The 24923-nt window shown below is 42.8% G+C and overlaps 1 protein-coding gene across 1 annotated transcript in view; it reads left to right on the top strand.

Annotated features, from left to right (window-relative positions):
- Positions 1-24923, top strand: part of COMMD7 (COMM domain containing 7) — a 67074-nt gene that overhangs the window by 31810 nt on the left and 10341 nt on the right. The window contains exons 4-7 of the mRNA XM_078651790.1: positions 6628-6684; positions 7072-7109; positions 10774-10864; positions 11570-11619. Of these exons, the coding sequence (XP_078507916.1) occupies positions 6628-6684; positions 7072-7109; positions 10774-10864; positions 11570-11619 (236 nt within the window). The remainder of the gene's footprint in view (positions 1-6627; positions 6685-7071; positions 7110-10773; positions 10865-11569; positions 11620-24923) is intronic.

Here is a 24923-nt window from a genome sequence, read left to right as displayed (position 1 = left end):
TCTGAGAGAGGGTCTGACTCAAACAGCCATCATCTCCCAAAAACACTAATGACATGTTAATCTCTATTGTGGTGTTAAAGATATCTCGAATGTTGTCACTCACCTCAGTCCAAAACTTTTCAAGTGCTGGACACTCAAGGAAGATATGTAAGTCATACGCTAGAGGCAGTGAACATCTGGGGCATTTAGGGGCTGGTTCAGGGGCGAACTTGGCGATTTTTGCGGGAGTGTAATAGAGCCTATTAATGATAAAAAGGTGATTTTTTTTTTTTTAGACAAGCGGGCTTAACATATTTATACAAAATCTTTAAAGAGGGCTCATACAGGGACTTTATTAATGGCCCGAGGGGAGTTTCCATCCATACTGTAGCTAAAGGCGGGGTCTCGTGATCCTCAGTTTCCAACAAGCTGTTATACCATGTCGAGATTTTCTTATTGAATGGGAGGATAGATTGCCACAACTCTTCAATCTCTCTATTCCCACTGACCTCCCCCTTTTCTGCATCATACCATGATACTAACTGTAGATGTTTGAATCTGGAGAGCCCTGGCCCGATCTTTGCCCTCCGGTACTCCCATGGATATATCCCCCCGGAGTCTACAAGTTCGGCCCAGATGGTAATGCCTGCCCTTCTCATGGGCAACGCCAAACTGTCCTTTAGGCAATCCGGTATTCCCGGTGTATCCCACACAGGGGCACTGTCCGAATAGTATCCCATGCCCCAGGTACGTCTGAGCCTATACCATAGTTCCAAGGCCGCCCTCCGAACCTTCAGGCGTACCCGCCTGAAGAATTTTGGTGACCCAAACTTATATAGAAAAGCCTCACCGTCGCCTCCTCCCTCTACTCTCGCCATTTCTCCTAACAGCCTTCCCCAAGCTGACTCCCCTGGTTTCACAAGTAGCATCCGTATGCTTTTAAACTGGAATGCTGCAGCATACAGCCTCACGTCGGGAAGGGCAAGCCCGCCTTTCTTTAGTCTACGCCTACGTTTTTTCCACGCCAGATGGACCCTGGGAGTCACCTTCAACTCCGTTTACAGTCTAACTGGGAAGGTCCCTAAGACCTGGTAGGAGGCAACAATAGTCCTGATCTTAAAAACTGGCAAGGACCCGAAAAAGGCGGACTCCTATCGTCCAATCTCCCTGCTGAATGCCGATTACAAGATCTTTATGGGTATTTTGGCAGGGAGACTGGCAAAACTGATCCCGAAGTTAATACACCCGGATCAGAAAGGGTTTGTCGCAGGGAGACACATTCAGGAGCAGTCGCAGCTCTTAATTGGCAACATATATCTGGCCATCCAGAGGACAGAACCCTTGGCCGTGGTCGCTTTAGACGCGGCTAAGGCTTTTGACAGAGTCTGCTGGGTGTACCTCTGGGAGGTCCTGAGGGCAGTGGGGTTTGGTTAAATTTTTATTCGAACCTTACAGAACTGCTATCAGGGTGCATCTGCCCGAATCCTGCTAAATGGACTCCTTACGCCGAGTTTTAACATCCAGAGAGGAACCAGGCAGGGGTGCCCGATCTCGCCCCTCTTATTTAATATATATATGGAACCATTGGCACAGGCGTTGAGACTGGGTGATTCAATCTATCCTTTTAGATCTGATCAATACAGTTCCAAAATAGCTCTCTACGCCGATTATTTAATACTGTATACAAGTGACCCAGAGGCAGCAATCCCGAGGGTGGAGGAGCTTATGTGCGAGTTTGGGTCCCTATCCGGGTATCTAGTCAATAAAACCAAGACAGAGGTGATGTGTTGGAATCTGGAGTGGTCGGGGAGAGTCAGCATTGAGCTGAGATATCTGGGGATTTACGTAGTAAAGGATTTGGAAAAGATACCTGAGCTTAATCTTAACAGGGTCATAAAGGAAATCGATGGCCTCTTCAGTAGATGGAGGAACCTCCCCTTAACTATTTACGGAAAAACCAACTTGGTAAAGATGGTCATTCTCCCCAAGCTGTCTTACCTTTTTTCTTCCATACCATTGACATTCTCGAAAAAAAGTTTAATGAAGGTACAGAGTAAGATTGGGAGTTTTGTCTGGGGAGATAAAGGGGTCCGGTATTTTTCCAACTTACTGCATGGCCATACCATATGATGGAAGGTTGCCTCTGCTTCGCCGGAGCTGGAGTATTGTATTTTACTGTAATTGCATTTATATAGCGCTTACTACCCTATACGAGGCGTCAAAGCGCTTTTTCGGCGAGTAGCACGCTACACCGGGACCCATAGAGGATTAGTGTTGAAATAGTATAGTGAAACATGCAAGTACATTTTAAGTGGTGGATAGGTTAGTCAGTTATTTGGATTTGGAATGATAGCAGAAGGATAGAGGAGGAAAAAAGGTTTGCATTTATATACCGCATGTTACCCCTGATGGGGTGTTGAAGCACGGGTGTCCGGCTGAAGGCGGTGTAGTTTCACAGGTGTCATGTAAGCTTGGTCGAGGATAATAAACTGTATGTACCTGAAATTAACATTCATTCATACTCTTCGGGAATTGTCTTATTCTATCCCATTTTGCTTCTGTGAATGATATATATAACACTCCTACTATTAACCCTTTCCGTGCTGATGACGGAACCGCTCAGTCATCAGCCGCGGTGGCGCTGTGCTGATGACGGAGCGGTTCTGTCATGGCCTGCGCGGCGCTGATTTCGCGCCTGCGCGGCGCGTTCTATTAAGCGGGCGGGGCCATGACGGAACCGCTCCGTCATGAGCACAGCTCAACAGCGGCTGGTGACTGAGCGGTTCCGTCACCAGCATGGACGTGCCACGCGGTCCCCCCACCCCCTTAGCGCTGCGGCGGAATAGCCGCCGCATCGATGAGGTTAAAGTCTTGTGTGGCCATTGTCTGTCATTGAATTTGCTCTGATTGTCGGACACATTTAGTTCATTACTTTGTGGCCTGTGCTCCGTGTGAGGAGCAGTTGTAGTGTTTTATCCACTATGAGTTCCTCCTTGTTCACCCCCGTAGTTGTCTCATTGTCTGTACAATTCTGTGGTACGAAATCGATCGACCCGCTGGTAGTCAAAATTTGCTATCCGGTTCTTCAAATGACCTTAACACCCCAAAGGAGAACATCTCCTTCATGAGGAATTCTCTTTGATTTTACTCAATTCTCCCACATCCCAGAGAGAATCTCCTGTGCACAGACCAATGTATTTTTTCGCTCTTTTAATGTACATAAGCCAACATTTTCTGGCCATGTCATGTCAACAAGGATGGGTAGATCAATCAATCAAGTCTGCTTTATTCGGGTTTCATTTGACACTTTAAAAAGCATAAAAGCACAGTTTAAATCATCCTTTAAAACGTATTCAATAATCATAAAACAGTTAATTTTAAGCACCAATACACATGATTATTCTAATTCATCACAATTATAGACTAAAATTGATAAAACTATTTACAGGATAAAAACAAAGTTATTACAGCCAGAAAAATTGTTACTACGCGTAGGCCTAAAAGTACACTCTTGTATAGGACATTATTCAAGGGTGCTTTCTGTGTCTAAAAGAGCTTTTCAAAAAGTGTGCAATATTTCTTGTAACACAATCTGAGTCCATATACTGCAAAGCGAGGTAAGCTGAGCGGCATTGTCTTAACCCCCGTAATTTCAAAATAGGTAAAATCCACTTTTTCCTATGCTCTTTGTAAAACTTACAGAACAGTAAAACATGCATTGATGTTTGGGGTGATACTGCATCGCAAGGGCAATTAGGTAGCATTTTTGCCCAATCATTCATTGTCGGAAAGCTTACCAAGCGATGTAATATGTCCAATCTAAGGTGGGTCAGTACAAATCTATCGATGGGTAGATTGTTTTTCATACTCTTTAGTGCCCACGAGACAAATGTCATTGAGGCTGGACTTCATGTTAGTCATCCAGGGTGGCCTCGGGTATTTTAAGCTCCGTGAATCACCTTGTCGCGGATTAGAAATGTGCTGCTACATGATACAGCGCTAGATCTGGGACGGCAAAGTCCTCCTTCCATTGGAAGCTTAAGCTGTTCCATGGCTACCCTCCATCTGCTGTTATTCCCTACTAGTTCTGTAGTCCAGGAATTCAGCTCCCTAAAAAGTTTCTGTGTCACTGTTTTCTTTATGGCTACTCATCCCATCACAGGAGGTGGTACCCAAAGGATATGCAGTTTTGCAACTCTGACATAATTCGGGTACAGTTACTGTCAATGGGGTCACTGTGCGTCAGTCACTGTGCGATTTGTAAACTCTGAAACCGAGATACTTGATAGTATCCGAATTCCATTCTACTCCCCATCCTGTTTCCACTTTTTTCTTTTCCACTTATTATGCAGGTGGAAAGGTGTGATTTATTTCCTTAAAGGCCAGACTCTTGTGTTGCCTTGAATGGTCCAAAAGCGTAATGATTATTTCCATTTTGACAAGGGCTCCGACAAGTATGCACGTATGTCATCGCCATTCAGAAATTTCTTATGGCTATCACTGTTAATTGTAATTCCCTTGCACACCTCTTTTGCTTTTATCTACCATGTAGTGGTTTCATCTGGAGTGCAAAGAACAAAGGCCACATTCCTGTTCAGTGCCTCTTCCTATGGGCCAATCGTCTGATACCACTAAAATGTAGCCTTGCGTGATATTTTGATTGCATTCCTGAATACGTGTTACAAATGCAAAACTTTTGATAAGCTGGAATATGTGGCTTTCAGGTATATTTCTCCCATGTTTGTATGTTTCACATCCTCAATCCTGTTTTGTATTGTTTTTTCTTGTTTGCACTAGTGAAGAGACAACTTCATTGGGTAAGAAAGACCCTTAAATAACGATTTCTGCTTTCATTTAGAACTGTCGCTTGTGAAGAGAAAACATAAAATCATTGCTTTCCAATCATTTTCTATTGTTAAATGGCAATTACTGACCAGTACAGAAAGATGTATGACATTACATCGCATGCTTTTACATCGCATGCTTTTACATCGCAGTTTTTACATCGCAGTTTTTACAACGCATACCATTACAACGCATAGCTCTTTGGGGTGCTGGATAGTGAATAGTTTAATTTACTATTCCAACTCCAGTCCCCGTGGACACTAGGGAAGGTGTTGGATAGTAAATTAAATCTATTCCCTATCCTAGAGCGCCCCCCAGCGCAATGCGTTGTAATGGTTTGCGTTGTAAAAGTTGCATCGTAAAGGCACTGCGTGGTAAAAGTTGCGTTGTAAAGGATGTTTCCCGTACAGAATGGTAAGTGTCAATTACAAAATTTCCCTTGTCTTCCCTCTCTTCCTTAATCTTTATGATCCAATGTGGGTTATCTCTATCTAACTATAAATAAGGTAAAAGGAGACAAAAGTATTTTTCATTGCATAAATTACATTCTCCTGTTCATCTACTGTATTTCCCCGCATGTGATGCAAAAATGGCTTAGCAACAGCCCCCTGGGACATTGCTAGTCTGTTACATTTGTACTAATGTGTCCTGACCATTGACTATTTCCTGATTCCTTAAACCTTATCCACACCAAACAGTAGTGTATCCTAAAATAAAAGTTGTTGTCTTTTTCAAATTTGAGACAATTACTAGTTTATGTAACTTCCCCAAAATAGATCTCAGATTTCTCTCCCACTCTCCTGCTTCCAGTTGCCTACTACTTTCTCATTGGTCAGCTTTCTCATCCCATTTAACAATTATTGTAATATGACATCATGTATAAACTTTACCAGCCTCCTTAGTCATTTATATTGTACTGAGCCGGTGTCCAGTCTTGTTTTATCTCAGGAACCTTCATATCGTGAAAATATGCAAAATGTCAACCACTTGACCTGGTGCTTCAAAATAAACTGAAGTCTCATTCCTTCCTTATTTACATCCACAATGGTATGGATCCTTAAAAAAAGTTGTCTCACCCGTCTGCCTTTTGGTTAATCCTTGGTGTTAGATATAGCGTATACCACAATGGGTGCCAACCCAAATGTAGGTGTCTTCAAATAATTAATTTCCAATAGTATTTCCTGCATACAACAATACCACCAAGCACATTTTTTATAAAAATCTGCGGTTTGCAAACTGACCCACATAAATATGCAATGTTGGGGTCCCACTGCTCTGATTTGATTGCAAATCCTATTGGTAATAAGTAAAATTAATCCTACACGTTACACAGCATGAAGGAAAAATTCAATTTCTTTGATACTTGTTTTTTTTTTTCGAGAGACAACTTTATATATGATTCATTTATAAAATACCAGCATAGCAACTGGGTGCCATAAATAATGTGCCCCCTCCCACCCAGGTGCAGCACATGTATTGTAAGACTTTTGTATTGAACTGTTCCATCACATCACATGGGTCCTTCTAGGGCAGGTGTAACTTTAGAGATGACCCACCATCTGCCCTGGAATAGTGGAACAGGCAATTATGCTGCTGTGGAACCTGTTTTTACTGAGTGCGAGAGAGGCCAAGGCCTGCTGTTGCTATGGAGATAGGAGCATCATAGCTTTAAAAGCACTCGCCTTAATTGTAAAGAGGCAGGGAATTGCAGGGGGGTTGAGAAAGCGCAAGCCACCATTTCCAAAGGCACAGTAGAATTGTTGTTTCTCACTGCACCGTCACACGATGTGCTGTTTCTTGCAGGTGCCATGAAGAGGAATCTGACTAGCGAACAAGTGAAGGCAGATTTTATTACATTGGGTAAGTCTGGATGTAGGTTGAAAAGGACAGTGGGATTTATAAGGGGAGCCCGGGGCTGAGCCGTGATGTCCAGGCACAAGGCCCCAAGATCGGTAGTATCCAGTCATCGCGGTAACACGAAAGAAGTCCCACACAGCAATGTGAAATAATGACTGCAGTACTTCGCCTCCTTAGATTGTACCCTGGCTACCATTTTGTAAAATTACGCTGTACGTTGTGGCAGTGAAATTTACAAATAAAATAGTGGATTGTCTCTTATGTATCTGGTCTACTTGTTTAATAACGCCTAATTAAGTTAAGATTTTTTTTAATTAAATCTTTCGCGTTTAGTGTTGAATTGCATCTGATATATTAAAAGTGAATTGAATACTGTATTCCTGTTTTTAGGACTCAGCGGAGAGAAAGCAAGTTATTTTGCAGAGCAGGTAATACCTTTTTTATAATTAGAGCTAATTTTTGACAAAGGCTGACCAAAGAAGAGGCTTATTGTTCGATAATGTCAAACACTAGACCATCTGCTAGATGGAAGATAGATGATGGCCTTTTTAGATATTGATTGGCACTCTTACATTTAATTTTGTCTGCAAACCTCAAGTGAATAATCTTGTCAACACTTTAAGTCTCTGCTTTTAGACTGTACTCAACCTTTGGCTCAAACTCTGTTTGTAATTAGTATCACAAACAGAGTGTGTCTTGACCTTACTGAGGGTCTTGGTGAAAAGTATGATTGAAGGCAGAGTAAATGGTAAATTATTTTCATCTTTCTAAATGTCCCACAGTGCTTCATTTCATATAAGTTTTTACTCTGAGAGGGACATTAAATGTAAATCTGTATTTGTAAAGCGCAAACTACTCACCCTTACGGGTCTCAAGACGCTGGGGGCCGTTGTGGTAATTAAGTGAGCTATTGCCCAGAGTCACATGGTGCTGAGCTGATCTACCTCCGGAGCTGGGGATCGAACCGTGAGCCCTGTGCTCCGAAGTCAGTTGCCCTGGCCGCTGCACCACACCTTACCACATTGAAGGTGAGAGTTGCATGTCACCTCTATATCTTTAGGTCACTCCAGCAGTCTGTGGTAGGTGGTGTACTCTGAGCATGACCCACCCACCACTTTGTATGTGATCAGCTATCTAGTCAAGAATAAATTACCATTCCGACATGATGCTCTTGGTTTACGGCTGTTAAAGTTTCTAATATTTCCACAAAGTTTCTTTCATTTCCAGACACCGGAGTGAGAATTGGGCAGAATGGAAGAACTGGCAAGTTGTGATGGGTGCCGGAGCACTGTTCACTAATTCTCGGGTAGAGAAATGGAGTTTGGATGGCCCCAGCAATATGTTTGCTGGAGGAACCCAATAGGCATCAGTATAAGGCGCTAGGAGTATAAATAACTTGTGAAATCAAGCAAACTACTTTAACTATTGCACACCAACCAAAATGAGCCTGCATGCATTTTTGATGCATTCATTTGCAATCGGCTCAGCTGACTTTCAGACAATTAAACATAAAGACCGACTTCTTTGCTCTCAGCACCTCCTCTTGAGCCCCTCCTCCATCTCGCCACCAGTCAGCTCTCCCTCGTACAGTCTCAATCATCTATTGACTCACTGACTCTCTATTTGCACACTGAGTCTCTATTCACTTGCCTCCTGTGCATGATCTCACATGATAGTCACACCATCACCGACTATCCATGTGGATCCAGGGTGGTAAACTGTCTCTTATAAATATAGACAGATACCTCCACCTGGATGCAGGGAGTGGTAGAATACAAGAGCGAGACCCCTCAGTGGTCATTATTCAGGATCCTCCAAATGTGAGTATGAATCCCACGGTTATCGTCCCTCTCAACTCTGTAGTAGCGTGCTAGAGGAAGAAACTCAAGTCACAGTAGCGGGATACTTCTTTGAAGGGTCTGTAATAGGCACAGTGGAATCTTCCCCCTCATTTTACTCTTGGAAGTATTTCTTCTATGTGAAGCCTTTTTTTCTGGAACTCTTTTGTTCTGTAAGCTTTTCTTTTAGATGTTTTTCCTCCTTCCTTTTTCTGAGAGTCCTCTTTCTTTTCAATTTTTTTTCAGTTAACCATTCATTTTTGGTTCTATTTTCTTTTTTCTTTCTCCTAGTCAAACTATTCTTCACAATGTAATTCTTATTCTAATGTCCCATGTCTTGATTTCTTTCTCTTGTTTCTTCATATTTCATTCTCTTTTTCATGTCATCTTTCTCTTTCCAGAAATCTTTCTCGTCCATTCTACTTCTCAAAACAGGGACGATTTCTTTTATAAAGTAGTTTTTCTTCTTCCGGTGGTTGAAACATGTGTTTTTAAATGGTAGATTTATTTTATAATTGGTCATTATCATGCATTAACTAATCCTGGTAATTCTCTCACACTTCCCAGTTCTGTGTTTTGATGCAGTGGGGTGTTCTCTCCTCTGGGCATCAGCCTTGTGGTACAAAACATTCAGCAGAACCATCTGCTCTAATGGTCCAACATGGAGTGGTCCATATGGAACGCTCCTTTTACTTCCATCCCTTCTAATTCAGCCCCTTAAAGGGGCCATCCCGCAAACAGTGTGACATTATGTCTCTCACCAAGCAGACATCATCAGACAAAGGAACTTTACAGAATGCTATTTGTTGGTGATTTAAACTGATGCAGAACTCGGTTAAGAGAACATTTATTTTCTCTTCACAGTGCAATTTTTTATGGCCTCCATCACACCGTTCACCTTGTTACTGGTCCTATTGGGGATCAATTATTCCACATATAGGCTAAAATCAGCCCTTCCCTAACATTCTTTATATTGAGTGAACATCCTTTTGGACTTCGGGAGGGCAGAATGATTTGGAAGTGTGAAATGGTCAACACCCAGAATGTGTATCCCATATAAATACTCCATGTCTGAGGTTAGGTAGACAAAATGCCATATCTGAAAACTACTGTATGGGTAAATAAAATCTGACTTTTATCCCAGGTTACATATACACTGTGAATTTGGTTCTACACTCACTAGTAAATCAAAACTTACAAAGTAAATGTCACGTTTATTTACGACAGTACATGCGTCCTGCAGCAGAGCTGTTATAATACATGCAGCTTTTAAGCTACATGACATGTTTTAAAGGCGGGTGGGAGGGTTTACCTGTTACCACGCGTTTTACATATCTACCTTTTAGTGGCTATACCAGAGCACGAACAAAAAGAGATGTCTTCCAAGAGGGCCAGTTACGGCAACCGGGAAATAGAATGTATAACATTCTTGTTGAGTACTTGTGCCCGAAACCTAGTTAGTGGTCTTTAGCCACCGAGAAGTGTGAAAATCTGATGGCGAGAAGGAAGAAGATGGGGCAAGACTCCAGAAAGATGGACCTCCTCACAATTCATGTAGGTGGCTTTCATGTATGGAGAGAAGAGCCCTGCACTGCTCACGCCTGAAACCATTCCGCTGACTGATTTGCGCGGCTAAACGTGTCCTCCCTTTCAGTCTGCCATGATGGCTGTACACCTGAAACCAAAGCCAGCTTGAGCGTGTGTGTACCGAAACGTGTCTTCGCCTTATAGAGCATGCATGGATTCTGGAAATATACTCCTGCTCAGGAAGCATAGGTACCTTCTGAAAGTTGCCTGTGGTCTGACAGGCGAAACAACCTCAGAACGTACAGCAGCTGGCTGGGGAGAGACACTCCATTCGTGGTCATTGGTAGTTTCCTAGTCTTGCTACTCTTTCACATCTCGTTAGCATTCTCTCTACAGTCCATCCAAAACAGTGCAACTTTATCTAATTTCCATGGGATGCATATTGGGCTGCAAATACTTCCTAAACATGCGTTATCATTTTTTCTGATCACATGACTTGTATCTTTACTACTTTTTAGACATTTTTTCACTACTGTATTTTTTACAAGTGCACTATACAGAAGGTCATTTATGATGATTTTGCAGCCATGTCACATAGTTGCATACATAACGACTTCCATTGCTTTCAGGTTCTTGTATTCTTTCTCTTTTTATTATTCACATTTTCTACCAAGCTCTTTATTAATGTGTTTTTTTAAGTTACCCAATTAAACTTTTCTTTTAACAGTGGAAAATAAACACTCCTGCCCTCACTCGCCTGGCACTTGGACAAACATTGATGATTAATCAGCTGGTGGATATGGAATGGAAGTTTGGAGGTAACTTTTTGTGATTATTCTGGGTGAACCTATTGCAGTGTGCATGGTGAGTTGTCTGCACTATCTCACAAGTGATACCATACAGACCTATTGGGATTTGCTGCAAGTTGGGCTTGTGGTATCGTACAATGCAGAAGGCGTGCTGCATGTGCAGGGAGGTGGGCCGGTGACATCAGGTATGCCATACAGATCTGCTAAATGTGCATGGAAGACGGGCTTGGTTGCTCCACAGTCCCACAGTTTTACATTAAGAGACTGTTCAGGATATACTGATTGTTGGCCAGGCAGTATCCCACAATCCCCCAGTTACATCATGCAGACTTGCTGAATTTTGAAGGGACGAATAGCGTTCATACTCTTACAATCCATCAAGCAGATTGTACACGTGAACTTAGCGAATGCTGGAGGTAGAGCCTATCATATCTGGCAGTTCGCCAATTGTACTATGGCTAGTTTACAGATTTTTGGCACATGCAGGGAATAGGGGCTACATTACCCCAATATTCATCACTTAAAGGATGCTCACATCGCCGTGTTACAGAGAGTAATATGACATGTTGACGCAGGGTGGTCCAGGACAGATATCAATAGTACGCTGCAAGAGACCAATTCAAGATTACTTCTGTCCTTGTACACTGCAGCTGGGGTTTGTTCTGTCCTGTACTGCTGCAAAGCTATTCATGAACGTTTGTCTTTCTTTTATAGTGACTGCAGGGAGCAGTGAACTGCAGAAAGTTGGAAGCATTTTTTTGCAAGTAAGTCATTTTTCCAATCTGTCTTTTGCCAGGCAGCATGTTCTATCTTCTGAACATATGAGCTTATCTTTTTCTCATAATTTTCCAATGCTTTATAGGTTATGTCTGCATCCAAGTATCCTATCCTATCCTTTCAAAGACTGAAAACAGATTACATAGGCACCATGCAAGCCTTGTGCTTGCCGTAACTTATTGCTTTTTATTATACCTATGTACAAGGTAAATTGGAAGAAATAACTTGTTGAGTTAGTCAGTACTTTAGGTGCAAAGTTTTCCTACTAGGCTTCAGACAGCTGGTTGGGATTGGCAAATACCGCCCAAATGTTTGGCACTAAGAGCTTGATTAAGGATTTGATTGTAACCAACCATATGTCCCTCATCATAGGCATAGTTTTCTGGAGGACATAGGTAGCTGGATTCTACTCTTTATGTAATGTTTTCTCCAGACATTGAAGAATTTTAATTCCAAATCCTCATGTTGCTTAACGTTCTTGCAAGCCTGTCATACCGTGCCCCTGAAACAGAAATGCCCCAGGAGATGGAAGTAGGTGCCCTGCACCCCTGATTTCGTATTATGGTCTAGGAGAGCCAGGCAAGAAGTGCCTTCTTTCTGCAAACCAGCATTTCATGCTTGTAAGATGGTGTAGCCAGTTGGGTGAGTGCACCATGCACGAACACCTGACTTACGTGCAGAAGGACGTAGCACTCTGTTCCCCTGTCCCACTCCCACCATCCCAATAGGGCTTGCTAGAACCACCAGAAGAGGCTGGGGACACCACACTTGTGGTTGGATTCTGTTGCTCCGAGCAGATGGACTTACCATCACTGGCATAGAAAGCTTACCTGGTAGGCACATCAGTGTGGGTAATATAATGGCTCCTGCTCCTTTTCCTGGTCCACCGCCTGAATTGCAGAAGAACCATAGAGGAGGGGTGAGGCCCAATAATATTTGATTGAACATAGTAGATAACAGTTTGATTTTCCGTTAATACAGTCATTTTACACTTGGTATGCCCTTCTTTACTTTCTTATTGCAAGAAAATGTAGGACACAAATAAATACAAGTATTGTTTTTCAGTTATAAGCCAGATTAATATGCTTTTGGTATGCTGAAATTGTACTGAAGCTACAGCCCAGTAGCAGAAGTAGTATAGCTACTGGGTGTGTTAAAACTCAATAGTGCCCAGTAATTATATGTAGATGCTAGGGATGTCCGAGCGTTCTCTTCTACTGTCAACCATTAGAGGACAAAAAGTGTATCAGATAAAGAATTGAATGTGACAAAACGTGTATTGAGAGTACTTTCTTATATTTAAAAAAGCCCTTCATGCATTCTAATAGAACCACTCCTAGGGGGTGAAGTGCTGCACCAATCAGCCAATGAAAGGCGAGAGATGTATACTTCCTGGACTGAAAACTCTGTGACCCAATAGGTGAATGTAGTTGCTTGGGATGTTAGAGTGCTTGAGCTGAATATGTTGAAAAGTGTGATTGAGGTTACTTTTTTATGTAAAATAGTCCCCCATATATTGTAATGGAAGCACTTTTTTGCAGGTGGACTGATGTACCAGTCCGCTATTAAGCAGTGAGAGATTTATACTTCTCAGAACTGGTTCAAAATTGAAGCAAGCTGGTCAAGTTCAAGTTCAAAGTTTATTATGATTTGGCTCTCAATGAGGGCCACATAAAAATACATACACATTAGTATATTAATAAGAGTTAAAAACATCACACGCCAACAGGACCAGGCACAAATTATCTACAAGTAATCCAAACATCAGCATCTCCTGTAAATTCATTAATAAATATCTAAGAACTCTTTAAAATACTTAAAAATTCTGGAACAGAACATTTCGTTAGGGGGACAATAAAGTGCAAGGAAAAACATGTTTACATTTACAATTCCCAATTGTAAACAAATTGGTTTTATCCATTTTTGACGCAAAGGGAACAATACCGGACAAATGAACAAAACATGGTTAAGATCTTGAATAGCATTATTACAATGATTGCATATGGGAGAAACTCCATACCATTTTGCTAAAAGTGGATTAAGTGGAAGTAAATTATGACGTAAAAGGTACCACATTCTACGGACTCCATGCGGAATATTCCAAGTTAAGTATTGTTGGGCTAATTTTGGTGTGTAGGTTGTAACCAGGGTTTCCTTTTCTTTAAGCTTTCTTTGGGCAAGTATATCCGACTTATAACAAAGTTCCCAGGACATACTTTTTAACTTTAGCTTTAACTCTAATGGAGAGAGCAAGAATAACGTGCTTTCATCCAATTCAAGCAGCAAGATCGCTTTTCTAAAATTCTTTACCAGCTGCGAGAACTCATTAAAGTTGCCCAATAATTCCTTTTTTAAGATTGCTCGTAAGGTGCCTGGTTTACCTCTAGCTAAACAGGCTACCCATCTTACAAGGGCAGCCAACCCCTGAGCCCAACAGCTTCGAAGTCCGAATTCCAGCCTGCATGATGTGGTAGAGCAGGCAGAATTAAATGAGGAGATTTTCCTTAGTACCTTTCCTTCCATTTTATGCATGAAACCCCATTGTTTCAAATCCACTAATTCTATTCCATAAAGGAGGGTTGCAGGAATTTTCGCTCTAAACACATCCAGGCATAAAGAGAAATGCCTCTTCCCAGTAGCTTTATACAGAGAACATAGTCCCCTTCCATGGGCCATTGCTTTTCGTGAGCTATGTTCAATGTGAGGCTTCTCACTAAGATTAGCAGAGATTAATTTGCCTAAAAACATGTAGGATTTAACTACCTCAAGTTTTTCTCCGTTAATTAACCAGTTATAGCTACTAGATCTGCACTTCTTCTTTCCAAAGATGCACATAATTTTACTTTTAGAGCTATTAATTTTCATAAAGTGTGCATCAGCGAATTGATTCAATGCATGAAGACGATTAGCGAGACCTTTAGGGGTCAGGTCTAAAACCAGTATGTCGTCCGCATACATTAGAATCGATATACCTGTTCCTCCGATTTTCGGAGCTATTCCCTCACAATCTGCAACTGTTGTTGGTAAATCAGCCATATACAAGGAAAACAAAGTGGGTGCCAAAATACAGCCTTGTTTTAATCCATTCCGGGAAGGGATCGATTGGGAAAGACCCCTTTCACCGCCTTGTAACACCTTACACCATGTGTTCGAATGTAGAGCCTTGATTAAATTCAATAAATATTCCGGCATACCCAATGCCGCCAACTTTCTCCACAACGTAGGACGATCCACCTTGTCAAACGCTGTGGAGAAATCTATAAATGCTACGTATACGCCTCCCCCCCGTACACGAGCATATTTATCCATTATTACCTGTAACGATGTTAAATTATCTAACGTTCCATGTTCTTTTCGAAAACCTGTCTGTTCCATAGGTATAATATTGTTTAAATTTGCCCAATCTGTTATTAAAACCAATAAGAGTTTAGCAAAAATTTTCCCTATTGAGTCTAATAAGGCTATTAGACGATAATTAGAGGGATTATCCCGGTCACCTTTTTTAAAAATTGGGATTAGGATACTCCCCCGCCACGATTCGGGGACTGTTTGTGTCTTAAAACACGCTAAAAATACTGGGAGGAGAATCCTGCTCCAAGAAATTATATCCTGCTTAATTATAGACATGGGTAATTCATCGGGTCCCATAGCCCCAGAAGAGCGCATGCTCTTTATTACGGAAGCAATGGAGAACTCAGTAGGGAGTTCCATTTTAAGATCACTATTAAGCCTTGGATCCCATAGGTCCACCCCTGCCCCATTTGGCGCGTATAAGGTGGTTACGAATTGGGTCCAGGCATCTTCCGAAATAGCTATAGGAGTGGACGTTTTTACAGATCCACATCCTTGCCTTATTACGGACCAAAACTCTCTAGAGTTTTTGCGGATTGATACCTCTCTTAACTTGATCCATAAATTGTCTTCTTTTTCTCTTTTTAACTTGGATCTCAATCTTACCCTCCTTCTTTTTAGTGTAGCTAGCTGAGACTCATTTTCCCCTGATCTATTAAGATATTGCTTTCTGACAAGTTTATTAATCTCAATATTTAATTTTAGTAAGGGGCTAGGAGAATAATATTTCTTTTTGTGATTTCCTGTTATTCTAGCCATTGCAGTGACTTTTTTAATGAGAAATTCGAGAAACAGGAATTCCCTTCCTTGCCAGTGGTCAAGCTCCATTAGTAATTGGGTGAGGATGCTTTGTACGTTCTTATTGTTAGTAGATCCCCAATAGCATCTATCTTTCTTATAATTAATAGAAAAACCTCTATTCTTTAAAGACCAGAGGCTGGATACAGGGGGAGTTAGAGAGACAGTTAAGTTGATGACTTTATGGTCACTCAGGGGGGTATGCGAGATCACTAAATCTTTAAGAAAAGAGAACATATCGAAGTCTGTTATTACATAGTCTAAAATGGATTCTCCCTTAGTGGAGCCATGTGTATAATTAGCTGGAGTATCTGATGGCATTCTGCCATTTATAATAATTCCCTCCACAGAGCTTAGTTCCCCAAGTAGAATCTTGCCTCTTTTATTAGTTTTTATTTTAGTGGGCAGAAGAGCTTGGGGTATGTTATATACTTCTTCTTTTACTTTATTTCTAAACACATCTAAAGAGGTATTAGACACTTTACAATTTAAGTCCCCCACCAATAATAAGTATGGAGGGTGATCGACCTCTATTTGTTGTTGTACATAGGAAAACATACGTTTTAAAATTATGGTAAAATTATCTTCAGGGGGAATATAAGCATTTAATATTATAAGCGAGGACCGTTGAGCAATGGAGTCTAAATTGGTAATGGTTATGGCTTGGAATAGGTTACTCTCGTCTTTGTAATGTGAGAAGTGCCATTGCAATGCATTTGATAATAGGCAAGCAATTCCACCTTTAGCATGACCTTTTTTTGAAGGAGTGGCAGGGGCCTCTAAGACGAAGTAATCATTCCCTCCATATGGAAGATTTTTACACCATGTCTCTTGAATACATACCACATCTGCATTCAAGGAAAGAAGAAAATCAAATTTCTCGGGGCAATTAGACAAACCGGCGGCATTCCAAGAGACAATTTTTATACCAGTGTTAAAGATGCGAAGCTGGTTTTTGAATTCCCGAAGAGGAATTTGAAAGAACTCCGGGTAACCAGTTCCACATCGAAATGTCTTCCTTTAGGGGATTATCTGTGCTACCAGGTACGGGAAGTACCTGGGAGACCATTCGTTTACCCCTGGAAAGCCAGATCTTTAGGTCATTATTACCCAGTGAAAAATCATCATGTCCAGAGGTCAATTTTGTGTTTCGTTCAATCGAGGATGAACACAAATTGTTATTAACAATGGGTAGCACGTCAATTCCTCTACATTGAAAGGCTTCGGCTTGCTGAAGAACTAAGTTAGCAATTATTTTCGAGTAAAATTTTACCCTTGTTCTTTGCCCATTTATAGATCTTATTGGGAGAACTAAATCAATATCGTTTGTTGAAATCAACTTTAAGCTATCTATTTCTTTAAAACAATTAAGTAGCCAGGATCTATTCATTTTTAGATCAAAGTCAAATAATGGGAGAAAATCCAGTGTTAGAGTATCCACATATAAAATAGGGCTTTTTGCAATCTGAGGTATTACATTCCTGACTACCTCCTTCTGAGAGCAAAAGGTGGGGGCAGCTGGATTAAATACTGTTGTTGTTGACAGCACGTGTATATTATCATCGGTACTTGTTGAGTGATGATGAGCCAGAACATTTACCATTGGGCATGGGGCCTCCCTCTTCATAGTTGGTTCAACCGGGGTATTCCCACATTCTTCCTTAATAGTACTTTCAACTTCCACCTTATCAGAAATGTCTGGAGGAGGGGTATACTCTCTTTCTATGTGAACAGGTGTTTCCGTTATTATTTGTTTTTGAAAGATAATTTGTCTAGGTCTTTTCTTTTTATATTTACGTATCTGTTTCCTATTTTTCCCTCTTGATTTTGTTTTAGCAGCCCGAGGAGTCCCAGTGGGTCCCTCAGGCTCCTTTTTATCCAGCACAAAAATAGGAAAAAGATCATGAGCCCCCATATGTAGCTCTTCAGTCACATTTTCTTCCTGAGCAGCCAGTATTGGTTCTGTACTCTGGAGCAAGAGGGATGAGGAGGATTGATCGAGGGCCTTATGAATATCTGCCTCTATGATACCTCCCGATGGGACATTTCCCCTCACCTCAGTATTTTTAACGGAATCTTTTTGTACAGAAAGATCAAGGTTAGCAGATTTAATCAAAGGATTAATCACATTTTCAACAGTTTTCACATTTTGTGCCAATAATGCCTGCAATATCTCAGTAACCGAAGACAAAATACAATCAGAATTTACAGCAAATTTACCCATTAAAAGTAGTATTGAAGACAGAATTTGCTCTAGGGCAATAAGTGACTCAGAGATAGGTTTGTCATTGTTTGGATAGCTGGATGATGTTAAAGCACAAATCCCCGATAGATTAAGATGCGGGGATTGCATACCACTCTGTGTAGACAGATTATCGCTAGATTTAACAGAGGGGGTACTGCTATATAATAGCAGACCAGAGGGTGTTTCTCCACAGGGTGTTTTGTTAGCCGCTATATGTGATAAAGATGTCTTATCTACATATCGGCCACAGAGTTCTAAGTCAATGCTAGTAGCTATTGAGACATCACCCTTAGCTTCATCCAAGATATCATTTCCCTTAAGATCATTATGGCCCAAAGTTTGAGATATCATCAAAGGATCAACGTCAGCCACATATACTGGACATAGGGGGAGATTTCCCTCATTTGTCTGACTCACGGACCCTTTTATTTCTACCATAGGTTCCAACAAACAAACTCCCTCCACATTTGGACAAAGATCTAGTTTAAAAGATTTATCTTTAACACTTATCCTAGAACTTTCTAAGGATTTATTCATACTTTTCTCCCAAATTTGAACCAATTGCTTCTGGCCCTTCATGAGATCAATAGTAGCTTGTTTTTTCCTCAAATGAGTAGAACCCGGTAATGTACCAGGTTTCTCCATTACGACTTTCCCAGAGCGTAATTTCTTTGCCTCCATAAAGCTATTAGAGGTAAAAGTATCAGGTCCTACAACAAAATTCCCAACATAAAACTAGAGCGAAAATTTAAAATAATAAATAGCCACAGGAGATGAGGGCGTGAGACAAACCTGCAGAAGAGAATTTTGTGACAAAGGTCCTATCGGCGTATTTACATACCTTAAATAAATATATATGGTACGGCACGCAAAATCACTAAGAAAACACAAAATCCAAATAACGTGGCCCAGCCCGGCCTACCTCGGCCACTGAGGGCCACAGAGGGCCCGCCCTTTGCCCGGGCTTAGCCCGGCGCCGCCCGCGCGCGTTCCGCGGTGCGCGCACCTCAGGCGCTAATGAAGGCAGGTGAGGGGGGGTGTGTCCGGTACAGTTCGTGTTACCAGAGGCTTCTGGTCAATGTGGTCTCTTTAGACCCAGCGGTCAGTAGGCAGTTCCTGGCGAGTGTTTCCCGCGAAGCGGGAAACGCGAGCAGTAGTCTCAATCAAGCGCTGCCAAATGCGCTAACAGATGAAAAGCGCTGGGGCGGCTTCGGCGCTTTTTCTTCTCGGCTCGCTCTGCTGCTTCAAGAGCCCTGCTTCGTTTAGCACAATCACAGCCAACAGGAAAAAAGATCTCCACACCTCAGCGCACCTCAGGCGCTAATGAAGGCAGGTGAGGGGGGGCGTGTCCGGTACAGTTCGTGTTACCAGAGGCTTCTGGTCAATGTGGTCTCTTTAGACCCAGCGGTCAGTAGGCAGTTCCTGGCGAGTGTTTCCCGCGAAGCGGGAAACGCGAGCAGTAGTCTCAATCAAGCGCTGCCAAATGCGCTAACAGATGAAAAGCGCTGGGGCGGCTTCGGCGCTTTTTCTTCTCGGCTCGCTCTGCTGCTTCAAGAGCCCTGCTTCGTTTAGCACAATCACAGCCAACAGGAAAAAAGATCTCCACACCTCAGCGCACCTCAGGCGCTAATGAAGGCAGGTGAGGGGGGGCGTGTCCGGTACAGTTCGTGTTACCAGAGGCTTCTGGTCAATGTGGTCTCTTTAGACCCAGCGGTCAGTAGGCAGTTCCTGGCGAGTGTTTCCCGCGAAGCGGGAAACGCGAGCAGTAGTCTCAATCAAGCGCTGCCAAATGCGCTAACAGATGAAAAGCGCTGGGGCGGCTTCGGCGCTTTTTCTTCTCGGCTCGCTCTGCTGCTTCAAGAGCCCTGCTTCGTTTAGCACAATCACAGCCAACAGGAAAAAAGATCTCCCAAGCTGGTCCCAAAGCAATTACTGGTGGGGGCTGACGAAACCAGCCATCGGTGGACTGGATCTCGACCATAGTCCACTGTGTGTATATTGCAAACAATAGGTCTGGGGATAGCAGAGGTGTCAAGCCAGCTCAAAAAGTATACATAGCTTATTGCAGTATTTTATGCAAAAAGCTGGCCGCATATATTAAGAGAAAAGACTCTTCCCTATTTTTTAAATACAATTAGGAAGAAATTGTTGAAGCCAACAAAGATAACCAGATGAGTGGAATTAGAATGAATGTGGACTTCTTAATGGAAATGCTTGGTTAAGAAGTCATGTTCACTGATTGTGGCTTTGATTTGGTTTGGGCTGAGAGAGAAAGGAGCTTGTTTGTATTGGAATCAGTGTTATGACAAGAAGAAAATGTTGCCTTCGGGTGCAGGAACTAAGGTTGCGTGTCAGTGTGTCATCCTGACTGCTTCTTTAGGCGACACTTTATGAACACAGTCATTCACTACAGTTCACTGGCCCAGGTACCCAGAGATTCCCACCATTGATTCCTAACCAAACAAAATCAGAGTGGTTATTGAATTTATACACCCCCAGTCCCACAAGTAAATCACTTCATAGGAAGCCCCTTCTTCAGAATGCAGATACTCGTATGCATATACCTATAACTAGGTTATCTGCATCAACTGTCACCATCACCATTACGTTTATTGGGACAACCTCTAGATTCATATATAGGGATTTCTAGTATTCCGCTTTTATCCATGCCTATTTTCCAATGAGTCACGCCATGAGATATTTGTTTCCTCCTGTCATGAGCAATGTCTCATTTATCCAGCTTGAGACTCCATAGTATTGAAGATTTTTCCAGCTCTTTTGAATCTCTTGTCAAGTATACTTAAAAGTGTGCATTTGGGATTCAAGTCTGTTGGGTGGCCGAGCACCCATTGGATCGTGCGAGCCATGCCCTCCTAGAACAGTCTATTAACTGGACAAGACCAAATGAAGGAAGGTCACCCACCGTCTCTCGACACCTGAGACACTCCAGCCCCTGGCCTTGATGCATACACCAGCCCCTGGCCTTGATGCATACACCAGAGTCTGGCCGGGGTTAGGTAACTCGATGAAGATATTTCCATTAGATCAGTCTGCATCTGTTTAAGATGGCTCCCTCTCTAGGGACCATGAGCACCGATGTCTGGTCATCTTTGTCAAGCTGAGCAATAATACCCCTTCTAATCCTCAAGTAGTCCAAGTGAGGTGTTTGGAGAGTTCAAAACTAGAGTCCTCTACAAGGTAGATACTTTCCCCCTGTTAGGGAGCTGAGAAATGGTCAGTTTTTCTTCAAGAGGAGCAAATTCAAGTAGATTCTACAGTGTTGCCATGCATGGATTAAGAGCATGGCAGAGTTTTGTCATGTCCCTTAGGTTAGTTCCATCATGTACATACAGATTACGTACATTGCGTCCCATCCACACAACATAACAGTCTTACATAGGGGACCTTTTACCCAGTAGCTGACTTCTGTCTCTCCTACATTAGGCTCTTGGTACCATATCTTAATCCCTGTACCTGACGTACACAAAACATGTCCCCAGGCATGTAGATTTATTCTGTACAAGGGTCACCACTTTTTTCATGCATGGCCAACTGCATATGCTCATGTTCATTTAGAAAAGGATTCGCAGGGGATTAGCGAATGTTTTTCAAAATGTATCGATTGTAGAAAAACCCTGGAGTGACCACTTTAGTATAAAAGACTCTCCCTCCACCCTACCAAGCAGAGGAGAAATTCCTTCCAAGCTGGACCGAGACCCTTCAAGCTGATCCTTCGACAAGCAGAGATCCGACATCCCTTGCGGGGTGCCATCCTCTACGCAGAGACTGGGTCCTTCATTCAGAACCATCAGGTGAGGGGTTAGCATTTCCCCTGGGGATTATTGGCTGCATTAGGTTTCATTAGGACTTATCCTAGCACTTACACATACATGCTTCACCCACACATCTAGGCTATGCACTGCTAGGTAGGCTACGCATCGTAGGAGTACGCAATGCGATTGTTTTATGTAATATGCTTTTATTCATCTTATTAGCACTGTAGTAGAAATGTATCTACTTTTTACGATATTGGTACTAGAGATTACATTTGTCTGCGCCTGTAAGACAACAGCAGACAACCCTCTCTCAACCACTCTAAAGTAAAAAAGGCTGGACGTCTCCTCTCCCATCAAACTCTGTTGTGAGTCCACGTTAAAGCTATTCAGTATAAGCTACAAAGTTTGTTCCGAAACCTATATATCGTAGGATTCAAAGAGATAACCCTCATAAGACTCTGTCGAAGGCCTTCTGATATGACGTGGGGTGCTGGGCAAAAGAACAATGGGTTGCCCAGAGCGATTGCCAGTGGTTAGTTATTGCAAGCATTCGCGAGAGAGAGAGACTGTGAATGGGACTGTGACTGTCTGGTCATGACTTTCATACATCTCTAGGGGGAGGGCTGCTCAAGTTCTAGCCTCCTCAAATATGTCTGAGAGTGCTTGTGTCAAGAGGGAACTAAGACATTTATAAAATTCGATAGGAAGGCCAATTGGACATGGAGTCCTGCCGAAGGCCGGTTGTTGGATCGCTTCATTTAATTAATTGGTAGTTACTGGGCCACATAAGTTTGTCCGCTCTATATGAGTTATATATTTTGACAGGTTAGGGGACTGTCCCAAAGCAGGGGCTCGGTATAAAGTCATGAAATATTGGGCAGAGGTGTTCTTTAAATCTTAAGGGAGCATGTGGAGGGTTCTGTCATCACCCATTATTTGTAGGATGTTGCTAGCCTTGTCTACTCTGTTGGCCAACCAGTGAGTCACAACCAGTGAATTGGTTTTGTCACCCTGGTCGTAGTCTGTTACATTCAATGAACTACATTGTGTGGGCTGTATTAAGTTGGATCTGTCTATGATGCAGATGAGTGAGGTTATGTTGGTTAGGTTATGTGAGGTTAGACCTGTAATTACAGTCTGCTGTCTGGACCAGTTCCTTTAAATCAGTGAGTATTCTTTGTTGCTGGTCTGCTGGCCCAGTGGGGACCTTGTGCCTCTGGCTGCTTGTAATGAGTGCATGCTTGTAAATTGCTCTATATCACTATCGAGTCAACTCTAAAGAGCATTAACTATGCAATGCATTTCTCTTGTGCTATCCTGTAAGTCGCTCATCTTTCATTCTGAACTGACTCTTCAGATAATATACGATAGCCTGAATTGTGTGTATGCCGTGGGCTGCTCATGTGCTGAACCCGCAAGGGCACTTCAGATGTCTGTATCCTGTTCATTCCTGTGGGTGAAACTCTGGGTGCTCCTGGTGGACCCTATATAGCTTTTTCTCTGTATGCCTATAACTAATGCACTCCCTTGGTTCTCAGTTGGTTCCTGGGTAGTTCCTAAAGCACCTTTACTGTGTCTGGGATTCTCTTGTGTTACTACCCTCATCGTTCCTAGATGATATCTGGAAATCTTTTGCCATAGTCGGCTGTGTACAGCCCAGTCCGTGTCTGCACCTGTGACTGGGGATTATATAGAGCTTATGCCATGATTGCATGTATTCAGTCTAGGCCATAGTCTGGTTCAATGCAGTCCCAGCTCATTCATCCACTTCAGTCAGACTCTCCAGGAGTTCGCAGTTTTGCGATTTGCAAAAAAAACACAAAGGCAGCATTTATGTGAAAATCCTACAATTTTTACAAAAGTGCCCGCAAAACCTGCTGCTGAGCCGATAAAAGGAGGGTGAGCAACGGGCCACATTGCGGCAGAGGTGCTAAATGCCTGTCAACAGTTTGAAAATGCACAGAGCCCTCCTCCTGTGCTAAAAGGCTGCAGCTTTACTCACTGTCTCCCTAGGTACTCTCCCTCCCCATGGTCATTTGTCATATGGGACACACCGCCTAGTGTCTCCCCTGCCCCCACCATCCCCTGCTGCCCTTTGACTCGTGCACTCGCCACCACAGCCTCTTGTTCTTGTTCTGCTCCCATGACTCATGTAGACGAAACCCACCGCCCCGTGCCTCCATCCAAGGGCACGTGACTCGCCCTGCAGCACCCCTGTTTCCTTCAATCTCACCCCGCTGCTGCCCTATGCACTTTTGGAATGGGGGGTGCTTAGGCACAATGCTGCGAGCCATTTTGTTTTTCTTATTGCTGTGAAGTTTGCCTTCCCAGGCCGCAAAATCCTAAGGGGCCTGTTCATTCATCGGGGTTCTCCAAATTCGGTCCTGGAGGGCCGGATCCATGGCAGATTTTTAGCATATACCCATTTAGATAAATGTAGTTATCTTAAAAATCTGGCATGGATCCCACCCTCCAGGACTGACTTTGGAGAAACCTGAGTCAGTTGATGTAGAATGTTTGTGTTCCATCTCTCATTCCTCTCCCTTATACTTTATGCATAAAGGTTCAAGTAGAGTGCCAGTCACACAAACCTAACGGCGCAGCCTTGGCATTTGCCTTGCATTGGGGTCCTCAAAGGAGGTACTGCATCACAGGCGTGTACCTCAGGGCACAAGTTCTAAATAAAGAAGTGGGGGGACGCTTAAAGACAGGAAGTGACATCACGACAGGAAGTGACGTCACGAAAGGTAAAAACATTGAAGTGGGGCGACGCTCAAAGGCATGGAGTGAGGTCACGACCAGAAGTGACGTCACGAGAGGTAAAAAAATATAGTCTTCTATTAATGGAGGTGCATTGGGGCTGGTAGTTCCTGGCCAAGACATTTGCGACGTACGCTTTTTAAGAGTGGGGAGGATGTGTTTATGTGTGTGGGATCAGGGCCGGCCTAAGGCATGTGCAAGCTATGCACCTGCACAGGGCCGCCAAACCCCAGGGGCCGCCACGCCAATATATATCCTTAGATACATATTTGCGTGGCGGCCCCTGGCAGGGATTTGGCGGCCTCGGGCCCCCTACCTACACTCCCTGCTCAGGGCATCCGTGAGCCTAGAGCCGGCCCTG

This window comes from Lissotriton helveticus, chromosome 7 (assembly GCF_964261635.1).
Source record: "Lissotriton helveticus chromosome 7, aLisHel1.1, whole genome shotgun sequence".
Classification (NCBI taxonomy): domain Eukaryota; kingdom Metazoa; phylum Chordata; class Amphibia; order Caudata; family Salamandridae; genus Lissotriton; species Lissotriton helveticus.
The sequence above is the reverse complement of the archived record's forward strand: the minus strand, read 5'-3'. Positions and strand labels throughout refer to the sequence as shown.